The sequence below is a fragment of the Heloderma suspectum genome, chromosome 10, assembly GCF_057233095.1.
Source record: "Heloderma suspectum isolate Gila_16-S chromosome 10, 16-S_ref, whole genome shotgun sequence".
NCBI classification, from domain to species: Eukaryota; Metazoa; Chordata; class Lepidosauria; order Squamata; family Helodermatidae; genus Heloderma; species Heloderma suspectum.
Window position 1 is genome coordinate 3,036,609 of NC_139467.1, and position 16,948 is coordinate 3,053,556.

The 16,948-nt window shown below is 46.7% G+C and overlaps 1 protein-coding gene across 1 annotated transcript; it reads right to left on the reverse strand.

The window, feature by feature from the left end:
* Positions 1–3,187: 3,187 nt before the first annotated feature.
* LOC146337457 (F-box only protein 17-like) lies at positions 3,188–7,193 on the reverse strand. Its single transcript, XM_084814655.1, has 5 exons — positions 7,022–7,193; positions 5,310–5,421; positions 4,608–4,703; positions 4,266–4,404; positions 3,188–3,475 (listed from the first exon to the last, which is right to left on the reverse strand). The coding sequence occupies exons 1-5, from the start codon at positions 7,077–7,079 to the stop codon at positions 3,338–3,340; spliced, it is 543 nt and encodes a 180-aa protein (XP_084670781.1). The 5' UTR covers positions 7,080–7,193; the 3' UTR covers positions 3,188–3,337.
* Positions 7,194–16,948: the final 9,755 nt, after the last annotated feature.

Below are 16,948 nucleotides of genomic sequence, written 5' to 3' on the forward strand. Positions count from 1 at the left end.
TTGTTGCAGACAACAACCCATCATGGTTTGGCACATCATGTGAACCCAGTCAGTGACTGCATTCACACGGCACATTAACCCATTGTGGGTTGATTGTTCGAAGAACCCACAATGGGTTAGCATGTCATGTGAATCCAGACCAGTTTTATCAGGGTGGCTTGTTTTTCCCGAACATTTTGAACACTGCCCTTTCAGTGGGTCATCCACCTGCCCTGGGAATCCGGTTGCTCATCATGAGGGGTGAAAGAAAGGATCTCCACCTGGATGTGCAGCTGCAATTGTGGGGCTGTGGAACTTGATCTACGAGGCAACTGATGTCTTACCCTCTAAGATCTATGAGGCAACAGATTTCGCAGTGAGGTGGCAGGATTATTAAAGTTCTAGCCTTTATGCTCAGCAGTTAGCCTTTGTCATTGGACAAGCTGAAAGCCTACGGCATTATGCTGACGTATTGCAGGGTCTCGAGCCAAGTACAGCACTGCTAACTCACGTTAATCAGGATCGAAGGAGAGACCTCAGTCTCTGTCCATTTCCATTTCTAGACTGCATTCGCCCCCTTGGCAGGACTCTGGGATTCCTAATTACAGCTTAGCCAGCCGTTTGGTCTCCCCATCATCACCTTCATCAGCTAAATGGGATTGAAGAGCATGAGATGTTGTGGTCTGAGGTGATAACCCCATAGTCTGTCCCAAAGCTGGTAAAGGCACGATGGGCTGTGCCCACAGAGGTTCCCAAGTGGTTGTCACTAGCATAGTATCACAACAACAACATGTTTATTGCTTTTAGCCATAGGCCATTGCAATGGAGCAGAACAAGCAACGTCCCTCAAAATGGATACAAATGAGAAATGCTAGGGAGGGGTTATACATGATATTTGAATATTACAAATAAAATACACCTTAAAACATCCACTAAAATAGAAACCTAGATCATGTTAAAATTGTTCACAAAAACTAGCTATAGAATCAACATTCATATAAGTACTAGCATAAATGTGAAATAAGGAAACACATGAAACTTGAAAATACTCAAAAATACAATGAAACTTAAAACTTGTTAAAATTCCTTACGAGGTAGACTTATCAGATCATTAAATCTCCCTTACGGACTACTGCCATCTCCTTCAGAGTTCTAGCTCTAATTTTCTTTGCTACGATTGCATACAAAGCAACTTGATGAGACACATATTCCTGTTCATCAAGTAGTAGATGGATTATTAGATGCTGGACTGGCCATCCAGTATAATGTGACGCAAAGTGAGACAAGAAACGTTTTCTAGGACAGGTATACAGTGAACAGCACAATAGTGTACTAAATCCTCCACACAACTGTTCCCACATACACAAAGTCTCTGATTAACAGGGATATGAGAGTACCTGCCATCCAAATAAGCAGATAGCATCTGTTGGAATCTTAGCTCTGTAAAGGCCTTCCTCAAGACTGGATAGATAATGGTTGTTGGGTACTGAGACAACTGGTGGTCTTTTTTAAAGGCGGCAAACCATCATGAAGAGCGGTTATTATTAATAATCTCCCTATCAAGGGAATGATGGACTTTTTCAATTTCTTGGTTAAAGCTGGGCTGAAAGCCAGACAAAGCTGCAGAACCAATGGAGATTGAGCACAGGTTCATTCTTATCTGGCAGGTCTTTGCCCATCCCTCCTGTCTCAGTTGTTCATACCAACATTTCTTAGGGAGTCTAGAATCTGCCAATTCATTCAGTCTGCACCAATATTATATCATACTTTTGTTAACTCTAGATTCGATAGAGGCAGACCAGACTCTGCTCTCAGCAGGGCTGCTGGTGTGCCTGGGGGTAAACCGAGTATTTTCCTTATACAACCATTTTGAAGTATTTCCAATGGGGCAATATTCCCTTCACCCCAGATCTCGGCTCCATAGCACATTTGAGGGTCTACTTTCCCAACAAATATTTTTAGGACTGGCTCTACTAGTTGACCACACCTGGAGAAAAAGAATGTCAGGATCTGTAGTATGGATCTGGATACTGTCAATTTGATTGCAGCATAGTGTGTTTCCCAACTAATTCTTTCATTAAAATGGATACCCAGATATTTGAATGAGCTACATTGTTCGATAGGATGGCCGTCTATTGTCTGTTTGTGCTTTTTGTTTCCTTTCTCGAAAACCACTATCTTGGTTTTAGAGTAATTAATACTAAGATACTAATTTCTACAAAAAGAACTAAACTTGACTAGCATGTGTCTCAAACCTATCTGGTTAAGTGACAGGAGGACTGCGTCATCCGCATACATCAGAATTGGGACCTTGTTTGAGCCAAGAGTTGCAGGGGAAGGTTGGGGATTCCATTTCTTGCGCTAAGTTATTAACAAAGTAGTTAAATACGAAAGGAGCCAAAATACAGCCCTGACGGATTCCCTGGCCAACTTTAATGTCTTCTGTAAGGTGACCATTTAATCCCACTCTTACCCAGGAGACATTTTTGTGATGGAGTGTTTTAATTAACCAAAGAAGTCTTGCATCAGTGTTGGAATCGGCGAGCTTTTCCCATAAATGGGCCCTGTTTACTGTGTCAACTGCAGAAGTTAAGTCAAGTGATCGTGATCAGCCATGAAGTCCTTTGTGTTCCCCTTCTGAAACAGAGAAAGATGCCCTCTTCCTCCTAATTGTGCTCTAATTTTTGTCCATCCTACCCCTCACATGGCTCACCCTTTTCCATTGAAACCCAAAGTTCCATTAGTGGCCCCCAAACCATTTCCATTATTGGCCCCCAAACCGTTTCCCGAGCTCCCTCCCTGCTCCTTATTCGGCAAAGGATAACTCCTCTGTCTTTTCTTGCTCTCTCACTATTGATAGGATTCATCTGCCAACCCAATGCTACGGTGCTGGTGTACTAAGCAATTTTTCTTTCTGTAAACTGTTGTGGTAAAATAAAAATTATGTGTTTCAGCTGTTAGTATTCTTGAGCCAATTTCCCCATTTTGTCAGACTACAGTGCATAATCAACGACGCACATGCCACGGTAACAATCCCAGTGTTTCTGGATTTCTCAGGTACATGTGTATATATATATATATGGGTTCACACACCTGTGTGAATGAGGACATTCAATAATGCAACTTTTCCCCAGGACTCTCCTGAGCTTACCTTTCCCACTCCCAAATTAGCATATGCTATTTGAAGATGAATTAATTGACTTCACGATATGGATATCATAGGGGTTCTTTATTTTGATTCAAGCAATAATAATTTCCCTCAACAACTCCCCCTCCCCCAGTACACATCATTTCTTGGCCTGGGAAGAACCGATGGAGGAGGAATTGCGAGTAGTGAAAAGGAGATCACAGGCTGTGGTCACAGGTTTTTTACCTGGACCATGGAATTTGTGACACGAGCTCCATAGTGCCCTGCCCAGCATTTCGTGTCTTTCCCTTCATGCTGGAAAAGTACAGAGCGAGCTCCACGGCCATAATTTCTGAACACATGGGATACCTGCAGAGGCAAAGAGAAGTGGATGAAGACAGACTGAGCCACAGTTTGGACTCAGCAAAACCTTCTAAAATCATCGCAGACTTGTAAAGAACAAAGCATACATTCGGAATGTGTTGGTGTTGAAGGAGCACAAGCTGCATCACCAAATGTTAATTTCTTATGGTTACATAATACAGTAACTTTAAAATGATCATACCTGACTGCTCCAATTTAGGTTTTTGCTGGTTACTATGCCTCCTTAAGGTACCATTAGTACATACCCTCCAGTCCCATGCACACACACACACACACACATTTTAGTTCTAACTTATTTTGGATCATTCTATTTTATACTATTCTATCTAAATTACAAACATACATAAATTGATAAAATCTTATTTATGCAAATCATAGATGTAAATCGTACATGTTTTTTTCTCCTTCCCCTGCCCCCCAATTAGAAAGCAATACCCCTACTGGTTGCAATTTGCTGTATGCATCTCTGGTGTGTTGACCATGGGTGCTTCTAGACAAGGCTACAATCACTCTGCCTCATTCAAGGAATGTTACAGGTGGTCTAGACATTGTCTTCTTCCTCTTGTAATCCTCCTGTGTTTTCCCACCCCTGCATTGATCTTTTTCCTTAATGCAGAAAATCTGTTAAGGAAAAAGGATGCAGTTGTGGCACATTGCCTTCAGATGGTGCTAGGAGTCCTCTGTCTGGAAGCACTCTCCAGTCCAGTCCATTATAAAGATGAAAGAATCTCAGCTCTTAACAAAAGGCCTCGGGGCCTGCTGTGGCAAAGAGCACCTTTTGATACTTGGCATTGTTCCGCTCTGGGATAGGGTTCGGATTGGCCCTGAACTCAGAAATTACTGTCCTTTGGTCACCTGCCAAGAGGGTGACATGGATTTTGTAGACGCAGCCGCAGTCTTCACGGGCGCCCCACCTGCAGAGAAAGGAGGAGATGTTGGGGTAGAGCTGGAGCAGCAAAGCAAAGGACTGCATGGGTTGCAGAAAGATAGCACTTTCCCAAAAGCACTGGAGCTTCAAATGCTCCTGCTACTTTGCAAGCCTGGCGTTCTCCTTTCCCCCTCCCCAATAGATTATGTTAACTGAGATGGGGTAGGGCTAAAGAGGAGCTGTACTGACCAGTCAGAGATCAAAATATCTGGTTGCTTGGTGTCCAAGAGATGCTCTGAATAACCTTCATGAAGCAAATCGACCAGCTGCCATTTTGCACACCATCTTTAGAGAGAGGGGAAGAAACAAACGAAAACATGTTAGCATAACCATACCATGTCCTAGTATGCTGGCTTCCAAAAGTCCTCCCAATGGGTCTTTCATGCCTACTAAAGAATTGTGCAGTTACAATGTGCAAGGCACTGAACATAGCGACACACTCCTTATCCTGGAGAAGGCTGGCAAAATCACAGTAACATGAAACAAACAAAGAATGTGTAATAAGTTTGGGTCCATATCTTAAGAAGATAACATGGTGGTTTTTATTAAACAGAGTTATAACAATGAACAGTTCTTTTCTGGAGCTCCCTCAGCCAGTCCAGGCTCCACCGCCTCACCCTACTTTCTAGGGATCATCTCCAAATTCTCATCCCAATGTTTCTTGTAAGGAAATGTCTCTAAATTATTACAATCGCTACAGAACGTGGTGACCTGCAAAGGGAATAGCAACGAACAGTGGCAATAGAGGGAGGAGAAACTATGGGTCTACCTCCAGTGTTCAGCTGTGATTCAAAAGGATGCTGTAAGCCAGAATTCTCTATGGCTTCCCAAGTGACAAGAAAATGGAGCTGACAAAGAACCGTCTGGGAAAAGCTCCCACAACAGACTCACTCATGTGAAGAAGCAAAGCAGGTCTGGGCCTCGGCTCCTTCAACACAATCCTTATTTTGTTCAACACGCCAGCCGTCCCCTCCATTTTGGACTTTCCAGTGCTGGAACTGCCCTGTGGATACAAAAGCAAGGATGTTAGGAAAGCTGGCACAGAGCAGAGGTAGTGTTTTCAGATTCAAGGTGTAAGTTGCCTTAAATTGAAGTACTTCTGCTTAGTAAATGGGCTGCTTGTGAACCAAGTTAGAGTTTCATTTTATTTATGTTCGGGTCAGATGGCCTGAAGAGAGGGTTAGGGGTCAGATCCCTCCGCTTTGAATTCAGTATGATCGGGGCATTCCTAGGGGTGTGTCTTCCACCTGGCAGTGCCCTCTGTAACTTAGGTAACGAAAGTAACTTGTCTGCCTTTACAGCACGTCAAAGCCCTAAAACACTCTTTCAAGCTTTCAGAATCGCCCTGCACTCCCACTTCACCGGTGGGAGTAATTAGCCTCGGTAATTATGCACTTCTCTGATGTTTTTGTTACTTCTCTTCCTTGATGTTGTGTTAAATAGCTTCCCTGGTGTTGTGTAAAGTCGCTTCTCTGATACTTAAAAGCTTTATCAGAGTGGCGTTCTAGTGAGGTCTCAGGATCATGGGCGCCTGTCATTGTGAGCAGGGAGAAAGTGCCCCGAGAAGGAGAAATGGGGGGTGGAAGCTATAACTCTGTGACAGTTTGCTGGAATGGGGCGAACTTGGGTCGGGGGGATTGCCCTCATGTCATGGGGAGCTTTCAGATGAGGTACTGGATAATTGGGTTGTTTTTGGAGAACTGTGAATTAGTTACTCTCCATTCACAATAATGTAGTAGCAGGGGGGAGCCTGGACATGGACCGTGAAACAAGCCTCTCTCATTGGTTGAGCAGCCCCTGCCTGGTTGATGACATTCAGTTCTTCTCCCCCCAGCCAACCCGGAAGTATGGTCCTTTTAAGCACTGTGTGACCCATGAAAACTGGATTTTAAAGGTATGGTACACTTGGCTTTTCTTGCTTCGTGTGCCCCTGAGAGAGCAAAGCCGATTCCATGAAAATCCAGATAATATTCCAGCGCACTTCTCATTCCGTTGTCATGAAGATCTGCCCCAGGAGATTCCATTCAAAAACGATCCCAGAAATATGTCTTATCTACTGTTAGATGTTGACTTTTTTTTACTTATAGGGTGTCTCTTTTTGTACTGCCTACTGCAAAAACCTGTGCAAAACTGCTTTATATTGTCATGGTGATGCCCAGATCTGACAATGATTTTATTCTTTATTTTATTGTTTTCATTCTTTGTTTTATTACCCATTCGGCTCTTTTAACTCTGGTTGTTATTTACTCTGCTTTATAACCGGAGCATTTCTAGAAACGGTATTTGCAAATAATATAATATAATATATTAGTGTGTTTGAATTTTTGCAAAGTCCAGTGGCCTTAAGCAATAAAAGTTTGATTGATTGACTGACCAAGAGACCTATTTTCAGGGCCCAAATTCAGCTCCGGAAAGTGTTGAGGAATGGCAGAATGCACCTGAGAACGGGCAGAGTGCCATAATGAGCTTCTACACATCTGAGAATAGGGAGTAAGCATTTCCAGGTAACAGTTCTGTATTTTTGCTTGTTGAGCCCAGTTTAGAGATGTAGGCATCCCCCCTCCATCTCCCCCTGCCTGTCCCATCATTGCCAGCTCTCTCACCTGTTCCACAAGGGTTCTTGATCAGGTTCCTCCCAAAGTACCCCCCTTGACAAGCCATTTTGAGCAGTGACTGGCAGCATCAAAGATACCCTGCTGAAGCTTCCAGCTAATGGGTTGCTCAGTTAAGAATTCAGCAAGCAATGGATGCTCTCCTTCTCTTCATTGGTCTCGTGTATGAATTCACTATGAGCACTCTCTTAAATACATTTATCCAGGGCTAACAGGTGAGCAGTCTTCACCTCTGGGAAGTACCTCCTCCTAGCTGACAGAGGAGAACGACACCAAGGGGAGGGGCTTGCGCTCATTCCCCAGACCAGCTCTAGCTGGCTAGCAGGCAGAAGCCTTCTGTTATGGCTCATAGCCAAACTGTTTGTCCACCGCTTGGACCGAGCCCTGCTTTTTCCTGCTTGGCAGGAGAGGCACAGCAGGCATAGGAGAGATGGAGGCCTGCTCTCAGTCTTCTGTATTCTCTGGCTTGCAGCCTGAATTCTTTCCACAACTATTTATTTACTTAAAATATTATTTAAACTATTTCTAGGCCATCTTTCCAGAGAGGAGCCCTCCCAAGTTGGCTTAGGACAATAAAATAGACAAACACAATTTCATTTAAAAAAAATTAAACCATCCAAACAAAAACACATAATCAGGGGAGGGCCAGAATAAACAAGGTCTTCCTAAAAGCCTGCAATGGTGGGGCCTGGCAGGCCCTCCGTGGCAACCCTTTCCAGAGTTGTGGGGCCTCTGCAGGAAAGGCCCTCTCTCGTGTCCTTGCCCACCTAGCTGCCCTCAAAGGTGGGCAAATAAAAGGGTTTCGGTTGCTGTTCTTCAAGTGTGGGTTCGTTAAGTATTTTTTTATTATTATTATTTATTATTAAATTTATTAATCGCCCATCTGGCTGGTCACCCAGCCACTCTGGGCGATGTACAACATACAATAAAACAATTTAAAACAATAAAATTCTACCATAAAATTTTTTTTAAATACCCTAACCCACCCCAAATGCCTGCCTGAACAACCACGTTTTTAATGCACAACGGAAGCTCATTAAAGAGGGGGCATGACGGAGTTCCCTAGGGAGGGAGTTCCACAGAGTGGGGGAACTCTGTTATTGAGAAAACCTGATCAGAGGTCAGTCAGATCTAACCACCACAGTCAGTCGTGCAGCGGGGTGGACGGTACACGAGCAGAGTCCCCAGACTGCCCTTCGGGCCCAACCTCCAGTACATGCACTCAGCATCCTTGGTCTCCCGGAGAGGGGGTCTGGTGAAGACCAAGGACTCTCAGAAGATAACAGCCACTCCCCCTCCCCGATCCCCAGCCCTCGGCTGCTGTGCATACGAAAATCCGGCTGGACACATGGCTGCAAGGGTTGGAGCTGCAGCCTCTGCCAGCCAGGTCTCCGTAATACATGCCAGGTCTGCACCCTCGTCCAGGATCATGTCATGGATGAGGGAGGTTTTCTGGGTAACAGACCTGGCATTGCAGAGCAGCAAACGAAGGCCAGAAGATGAGGTCATGCCTCCCCCAGCCATCCTTTGGCTCTGGACAGGCCCGGAGCAGGGGACAGATACTACACATCTCTCCCTTGTTACCTGGCATGGCCTGCCCCTAGCGCTCCGCCAGTGCCTGCCGCCCAGCCTCGGTATGTTCTGGCCCCCAACACTCCCCCCACTGCCTCCATCAGGTGGACACATGCCCCCTCGCTCCCGCCTATCAGGCAGGCTATCCACCCCTAAAAACACAACAAAATCCCCCCCCCACAAAATAAAACAAACAAAACAATTAAAATCCCCTTAAAAATGCTAGGCAGGAGTCCACAGGGAAGGCCTGGTGGTGGTGGTGGTGGCGGCGGCGGCGGCGGCGGCGGCAGCAGCAGCAGCAGCAGCAGCAGCAGCAGGCCTGGCAGCAGCAAGCATGCCTCTTCCCCAGTGGTGGTGGTGGTGGTGGCTTCTCCTGCAGGCCTTGGCTCTCCCAGGCCACCTCAGCCAGCCAACTTATGTAGCCCCTCCAGAGAGGGGCAGGTGGAACAGCACAGCTGGCTCGGTACCTGGGGGCCTGGTCCTGCAGGGACTGGCGGTCTGCCAGGCAGAAGTCCACAGGGAAGGCCTGGTGGCGGCAGCGGCGGCAGCGGCAGCAGGCCCAGCAGCAGCAGGCGCGACTCTTCCCCGGTGGTGGTGGTGGCCTCTCCTGCAGGCCCTGGCTCTCCCAGGCCACCTCAGCCAGCCAGCTTATGTAGCCCCTCCAGGGAGGGGCAGGTGGAGCAGCACAGCTGGCTCGGTACCTGGGGGCCTGGTCCTGCAGGGACTGGCGGTCTGCCAGGCAGAAGTCCACAGGGAAGGCCTGGTGGTGGTGGCAGCGGCGGCAGCAGCAGCAGGCCCAGCAGCAGCAAGCACGCCTCTTCCCCGGTGGTGGTGGTGGTGGTGGCTTCTCCTGCAGGCCCTGGCTCTCTTTGAGAGAGTACTTTGGTCCCACACCATTAGGCTGATTCATTTGAAGCCCCTGATTATGTTTTTCCAGGTTCTTATCCCAAATGAGCATACCACCAATATACATTCTTGTCCCTTTTGTCCCTCAAAGATTTGTTGCACTTTCCTATGGAATGGTGCAGGAGAGAGCTTTAAAACAATTTCCAGAGATGTAGCCCTTTTGTCTGTTGAAGCAAAACCAACAAAGAGTCTTGTGCTGCCTTGTTGTTGTTGTTGTTCAGTCGTGTCCGACTCGTGACCCCGTGGACCACAGCACGCCAGGCCTTCCTGTCCTGCGCTCTCTCCCGGAGCGTGCTCAGGTTCATATTCATTGCATCGGTAATGCTATCCAGCCATCTCATCCTCTGCCGTCCCCTTCTCCTTTTGCCTTCAGTCTTTCCCAGCATCAGGGTCTTTTCCAGTGACTTTTCTCTTCGCATTAGGTGGCCAAAATATTTGAGCTTCAGCTTCAGTATCTGTCCTTCCAATGAGCAGTGCTGCCTTAAAGACTAGCAAATATATTAGGGTGCATCCTTTTCTGGGATGGAGTCCAGTTCATTAGATGCATGTCTGACTCTAGTCCAAAAAAGCATACTCCATAATAAATTTATTAGTTTTATCCAAATAAAGATGTCCTAGAAACTGTATTCAGGTTTTGAGTCTTAGTCTGTGGGTGTCTCTACATTAAGCAAAACACCCTGCATCCTTTCTGGGGTTTCTACTTCGCTTTCTTTGTGGGATTAGGGTGGGCTTCTATACACAGCAGACACATGGTTTGCATAGAGGAAGCGCCTCCCTCCCTCCCTGGCATGTGTGTAAAAGAGCCGAGGGTGGGGGGGATCTTGCTTTCAGCACTTAACTGGTTCCCCGCAGCCCTAGGCACACTTACTTGGGAACAAGCCCCATTGAAGTCAATGGGCTTACTTCTGAGTAGACATAAGAACACACTGTTCTTATGTCTGTTTTAAATCAGGGATGTCAAATCTCTTCCAGCCTACGTGCCAAATTCTATTTTGGAGAAGCTCTCAGGGGTCACATCCCAGTGGTGGGCTGAAGGCAAAGGGGTGGGGCCAAAGACAAAAGGGGTGGGACCAAAATACCTGAGCCACAGGAGAGGCATTTCAGCATTTCCGAAGGGAGGTGGGGGATACGCAACAGCCAGAAACCACAGAACAAGTAGTGGCCCTGGAAAAAGGGGTGGGGCCAGAGGAATGGGCATGGCCACTTGAGGAGTCCCGGGAGCTGGATTGTGCCCCAGGAGGGCCTGAGGTTCTGCACCCCTGTTTTAAATGAACTGTACTTGAGTTAATGCATTGCAATGTAGCTGGAAGTGGAAAATGCTCTCTCTCTACATATGCATTTAACTGCTTGCAGTCTAGATACAAAGAGCCATCCTTTTTTGTGAACCCAATAGGTAGGCATTTCCACCGTTTCTGTCATTTCTAAGTCCACCAATTTATCCAGTTCAGTTTCAAGACGGTTTGTCTGTTTGTTTTTATTTTTGCACAGCTAGAGAATAGGTTGGTCTATTTTGTTGGTTCATTTTGTAGGTAGCTCCATATTACATTCCATGTTTAGTTTAGCCACTTCCTCAAACACATCAGTGAAATGATCCTCCTCTTTGATCCTCCAAGAAGTACATTATTTTGATCTAAATCCACTGCTTCACATGTTTTAAGTCCTAGGGCTTTTCTAAGGACTTCTCTACACCAGCATTTTAAAAGGGGCTTTCTGCTTCTGTTTTAAATGCAGGATCACAACAACTCCCTTTTTCATGTGCTTCCTTCCTCCTCCTTCCCCCTCCTTCTCCCCAGTCTTCCATATCTTTCATTGATCTTGCTCCTCTTCTTGCCACTTTCCCTCTTTTTCATGGAGGAAACTGAAGCGGAACACAACGAGGTAATTTGATAGCTCATTATCTGTGATCTATTTAAAAACGGAACAAAGGGCATTTAGTGCAGGAGGTGCCTTGAATGATCACGGTGTCATGTAAAGAGCACGCAAACTTCTGTGGAGGAGCATTCTCAATCGCAGAATAAAAGCTCCGTGTGAAGGAGCCCTTAAGTGGCACCTTTTACCGAGGCGTCTGCTCCCAGATTCTTTCTAATATTAAGATCAGCTCCTTTACATGTGTTTTTTCCCCAGGGTTTTTCTTTCTTTGCCTTTATATATGTTCCGTTACCCAACCACTATAATTTTCTTCACTGGAGTCAGAGCTGCCTCCTTTCTGTAACAATGTATGCACGCTCTTCAGCTTTTCCTTACCACTCTGAGTTTGCTTGCAGACTCTAGTAAGTGCCCCATCTTTTGGCATTTGTTCAGGGGCGATCCTAAAGAATGGCTGGTGGGGCTCTCCTAGTGACAGCCCAGTTACTTGTTTTTAACTGCAAGCACAGTATGCCTGCCGCTGCACTTCTCTCTGGTTCTTTTTCCTCCCTTGTGTACTCTGTCATGCCCCTGCTCCCATATCTTTCCGTCAGCACTTCTTGATAAGGTTAGGTTCCCCAAAGGGCTGCAGGATGTTCATCTGGCTCCATTCGAGAGCAGTGACTGCAACTTCGAGGGCACTCTACTGTATGGGTCCCTCCCTCCCTGAAGCTTCCCGGCAGTGCATCTCTCCACCTGTGGTACACCAGGCAGCAGCGGGTCACCAGGGCCCAGCCTGGCACCCAGCTCAGGATCAGCACCAACAGTTCATCCAGCAATGTGTTCAGAGATGCACTGGATTTCCTGTTTGCATGGGAGATCCATGGATGCTCTCTTGCTCTTCATTTCTTCCTGCACTTGCCTTCTGGTCCTCTTCTCTGTTGTGCATCCTGGGTGCACGTGTTCAGTCTGTTCCCACATCCACAGTGCAGCCATGCGGGGGGGGGGGAGGCAGGGCATCAGTGAGGAGCGCTATCTTTGTTGTCACCCAAATGTGGGCATTAGTGGTTCCTCTGCGCCTGTGCAGGAGCTAGCATTTATGTTTGGAAAAGGGGGGGGGGCACTGATAGCCAATAAGCATGTTTTATGCACCTATGCAAACCCGCAGGCCTCTCTGGCTTTCTATCTCACTCTCACTGAGGCAGGATTGGGCAGAGAGAGAGCACCGAGTGTTCAGCCTCCGTTCTCCCTTTACCTGAGTCAGCAACAGCAGCACAACAGAGAGAGAAAAAGAGAGACCCGGAGAGAAGAAAGTGAGTGAGTGAGTGAATGAGTGAGTGAGTGAATATTGACTTGTTCTTATCCTCTCTGCCCGTTTCCCTTTTCTCTGCCATGGGGGTTGTTGCTGACGACATGTGAGTCCAAAGGAGGGCTTTCCTGTTCACCCACCCAACACACACACACACGCACACACACAAAACTTCCTTCAGCTACGTGCATAGTAAAAGACAGAGGAAAGAAATGGTGGTTCAGCTATTAAAGAAGGAGGGCAAAATGATAACAGATGACAAAGAAAAGGCAGAAGTGCTCAATTCCTGCTTTGGCTCAGTCGTCTCCCAAAAGAGGGTCTATGATTCCCCCCTGGCAAAGGCAAAGTACAGGCTGAAGGAGCAGGATTGCAGCTTGGGATCGATAGGCATAAGGTCAAGGAACACCAAATTACTTTGAATGAGTTCACATCTCCAGGGCCAGATGAACTACATCCTAGAGTAATAAAGGAACTGGCAGAAGAACTCTCAGAACCACTGTCTATTCTCTTTGAGCAATCCTGGAGGACGGGGGAAGTGCCAGATGACTGGAGGAGGGCTAATGTTGTCCCTATCTTCAAAAAGGGTAAAAAGAGGAACCTGGGAACTACAGACCAGTCAGTCTGACATGAATCCCTGGGAAAATTCTGCAGCAGATGATAAAGCAATCCATCTGTAAGCACCTTGAAAACAAGGCAGCGATTACTAGAAGCCAACATGGATTTGTCAAGAACAAATCTTGCCAGATGAATCTGATCTCATTTTTTGATCAGGTAACCTCTCTTGTGGACTGTGGGAATGCTGTGGACATAATATACCTCGACTTCAGCAAAGCTTTCGACAAAGTGCCCCATGATATCCTGATGAGCAAACTAGCTCAAAGTGGGCTAGATGAAACAACGATCTGGTGGATCCACAGTTGGCTACAGAACTGGACTCAAAGAGTGCTTATCAGTGGGACCTTCTCAAACTGGGGAGAGGTAACGAGCGGGGTACTGCAGGGCTCAGTCTTGTGCCCAGTGCTCTTCAACATTTGTATTAATAACTTGGAGGAGGAGGTGCAGGGAATGCTGATCAAATTTGCAGATGACACAAAATTGGGCCAGATAGCTAATACTTGTCAGGGTGGAAACTGAGCCAATAGAGCCCCAGAGCTGTTCTGATTCTGAGGAGGAACAGCAATTGGTGGGAGAGGAGCTCACTCATCTCTCACAAGCACAGCAGCTGGCAGAGATTCCTCCTGCCAGCATTCCTGGGATAGATAGTGACCCTGGCAGTGAGAGAGCGCTGGAGGGGGGCTGGCTGGACGCTCGACGCGGACGCAGGGAGCGACAACAGATGGAGGACGCAGAAAGGAGGCGTAGCGTCGTTTGGCGCACAAACAGCGGTCGCGTCCCGAGGACCCAAGGGAAAGAGGGAGGAATTCTCCCTAGCCCATAAGTTCAGGGTCTTCCCGTGATTCTCCTTCAAACGGGGACCAACTGCCTTTCCTGGAGCTTAGGCTACTCTGCTATCTTTCCCTAGTGCTGTTCCTTGCTTTGTCGCTAGTGATTAGTATTCTGAAAGAGTCATAAAGTAATAAAGGAATAAAGTCTCGGAAAGAATTCCTCGTCATCTGTGTCCTGAGTTAGCTATTGGTGGGGACTGCAAGAGGCAGGTAGGGCGCTCCTGACAATACTTTGGAAGGCAGAAACAAAGTTCAAAGTGATCTGGATAGACTGGAGCGCTGGGCAGAAAACAACAGAATGACATTTAATAGGGATAAATGCCAAGTTCTTCACCTAGGAAAAAGAAACCAAATGCACAGTTACAAGATGGGGGATACATGGCTCAACCACACTACAAGTGAGAAAGATCTTGGAATTGTTGTTGATCACAAGCTGAATATGAGCCAACAATGTGATGTGGCTGCAAAAAAGGCAGATGCTATTTTGGGCTGCATTAACAGAAGCGTGGCTTCCAAATCCAGAGAAGTACTAGTCCCCCTCTACTCAGCACTGGTTAGGCCTCATCTGGAGTACTGTGTGCAGTTCTGGGCACCGCACTTTAAGACGGATGCAGACAAGCTAGAGAGGGTTCAGAGGAGGGCAACAAAGATGATCAGGGGACTGGAAACAAAGCCTTATGAAGAGAGACTGAAAGAACTGGGCATGTTTAGCCTTGAGAAGAGAAGACTGAGGGGAGATATGATGGCGCTCTTCAAGTCCTTGAAAGGTTGTCACAGACAGGAAGGCCGGGATCTCTTCTCGATCATCCCAGAGTGCAGGACACGGAATCATGGGCTCAAGTGACAGGAAGCCAGATTCCGGCTGAACATCAGGAAAAGCTTCCTGACTGTTAGAGCAATACGACAATGGCGCCAATTCCCTAGGGCGGCGGTGGGCTCTCCCACACTGGAGGCATCCAAGACAAGGCTGGACAGCCATCTGTCAGGGATGCTCTGACTTGGATTCCTGCACTGAGCAGGGTTTGGAGTCGATGGCCTTGTAGGCCCCTTCCAACCCTACTATTCTATGATTCTATGATTAACTTTGCACTTATTGAAGTTACTTGACTCCGTTTCCCTTCTCTGTGCAAAGTGGGTTCTTGTGGGAACAGAAACATGTGGCTTCAAATGAGTCCTTTTGTCTAGCTGTGTGGATTCCCCCCTCCTCCACTGTTTTGCACTCATGATCTTAAAGTGACCTCTGATCAGGTTTTCTCAATAACTTTGAGGGAGTGTTTTAAAGATGTTGACACAGCAGTATCACTTTTTGTTTTGCTTTTATTTAAAAGTTTCAGCTTTGTGAACTAGAAAGATACTAAAATGCCCCTGCTGTTTTCGATTTTCTTTTCCTTTTATTTAAACTAAGCTGCAGCACCCCCCACCCCCCACACATGCTGCTTGATGGAAATAATGCCCTGGAGTGATTTGTTACAGGGCCACTGTCACAACTCTATGTTAAGGGTGAGTTGGCTGGATCAAATTCTGCCATTATACGCTGAGATGGGGTGGGTGAGTAGGGTCTATGGCTTATATTGAGAAAATGGCTAAGCAGACTGCTCTGAAACCTCGCAGTGTAAGAGAGGTGGGTTTGAGGATGGTACGTGCCAGTTTTGAGGTACAAGGGTCAAGAAATGTCTTATCTATAGGAGTTTAATGTCCTTGCTGTTTCAATGTTCTTTTCCTTTTATTCAGACTAAGCTACAGCAACCCATCCACCCCACCCCCGATGCAGCTTGATGAAAATAATGTATTTGAGTGAGTCAATAAAGCAGTTTAGCCCTGCCCTCCTGTCGTCTGACCCTGTCCATTCTAGCACTAAGGTCTTACCCACTTTACACAAAATCTTGTCAGATTGTTTCTTTAGGAACAACTTCTGAGTTTGAGAGTATGCCATCCTCTGGTTCTCCGAAACTGCGCTATCTGCTCATGCTCAGAACGTTTGTCCAGCCAATATTCGGGGTGTGTGTGTGTGCTGTTGTTATTTTTAATGGCGTGTGTCCGTGCACAGACCGGGGGCAGAGGGATGGCCGTGGTCAGGGACAACCTGTTGATTGCTCCTCCAACAGCCAGAATTGCTCCAGACCACCCCCCTGCCGCTGAGCAAGCGAATAAACAGGAGAGTCACCCTGGGTGGCCCTCACCCTTCCGTTATCAGGCAGGGCGTTAGCCAAGCCAGTCTCCAATCAATCTGGTTTACAAAACCACATTTGACTTCAAAAGAGGAAGCTACTCTAAAATGAGGTAACTGGTGAAAGGGAGTTGAAAGGGGGAGTCAAGGGGGTTAAATCCCCTCAAAATGCTTGGGGGTTACTCAAAACACAATCATAGAAGCTCAGCTAAAACGTATACCACAGGTTCGGAAAGGAAGCACCAAGTCCAAGAGGTTGCTGGCCAATGTAAAAAGGGATCCAGGGCAGATCTGGGAAATTTCAGGCCAGTTAGCTTAATGTCTGTTCCAGGTTAATTGGTCGAAACCATTTTTAAAGATAAAATTAGTAAGCATATAGACGGAAAAGCCCTGCTGAAAATTAATCAACGTGGCTTCCACAAGGAAGTACTTCCTCGCTAACCTTTTGTACTGTCTCACTAACTTTTAGAGTTCTTTGAGAGTGTCAGTAAACATGTAGACGGGGTGAACCAGTAGACATTGTTTACTTGGACTTCCAAAAGGCTTTTCACAGTGTCCCTCACCAAAGACACCTAAGCAAACATAGCAGTCATGCAATAAGAGAAGAGGTCCTTTTATGGATCAGTAACTGGTTAAAGAACAGAAAACAGAGAGTGGGATACATGGAAATCACC

Coding starts and splice junctions, on each gene's coding strand:
- LOC146337457 (XM_084814655.1), bottom strand. CDS start 7,079: ATGGCTTGTCAAGGGGGGTACTTTGGGAGGAACCTGATCAAGAACCCT. Junction 5,422..7,021: donor CAAGAACCCTTGTGGAACAG/GTGAGAGAGCTG, acceptor TTGTATCCACAG/GGCAGTTCCAGCACTGGAAA. Junction 4,405..4,607: donor GATATTTTGATCTCTGACTG/GTCAGTACAGCT, acceptor CTTTCTCTGCAG/GTGGGGCGCCCGTGAAGACT.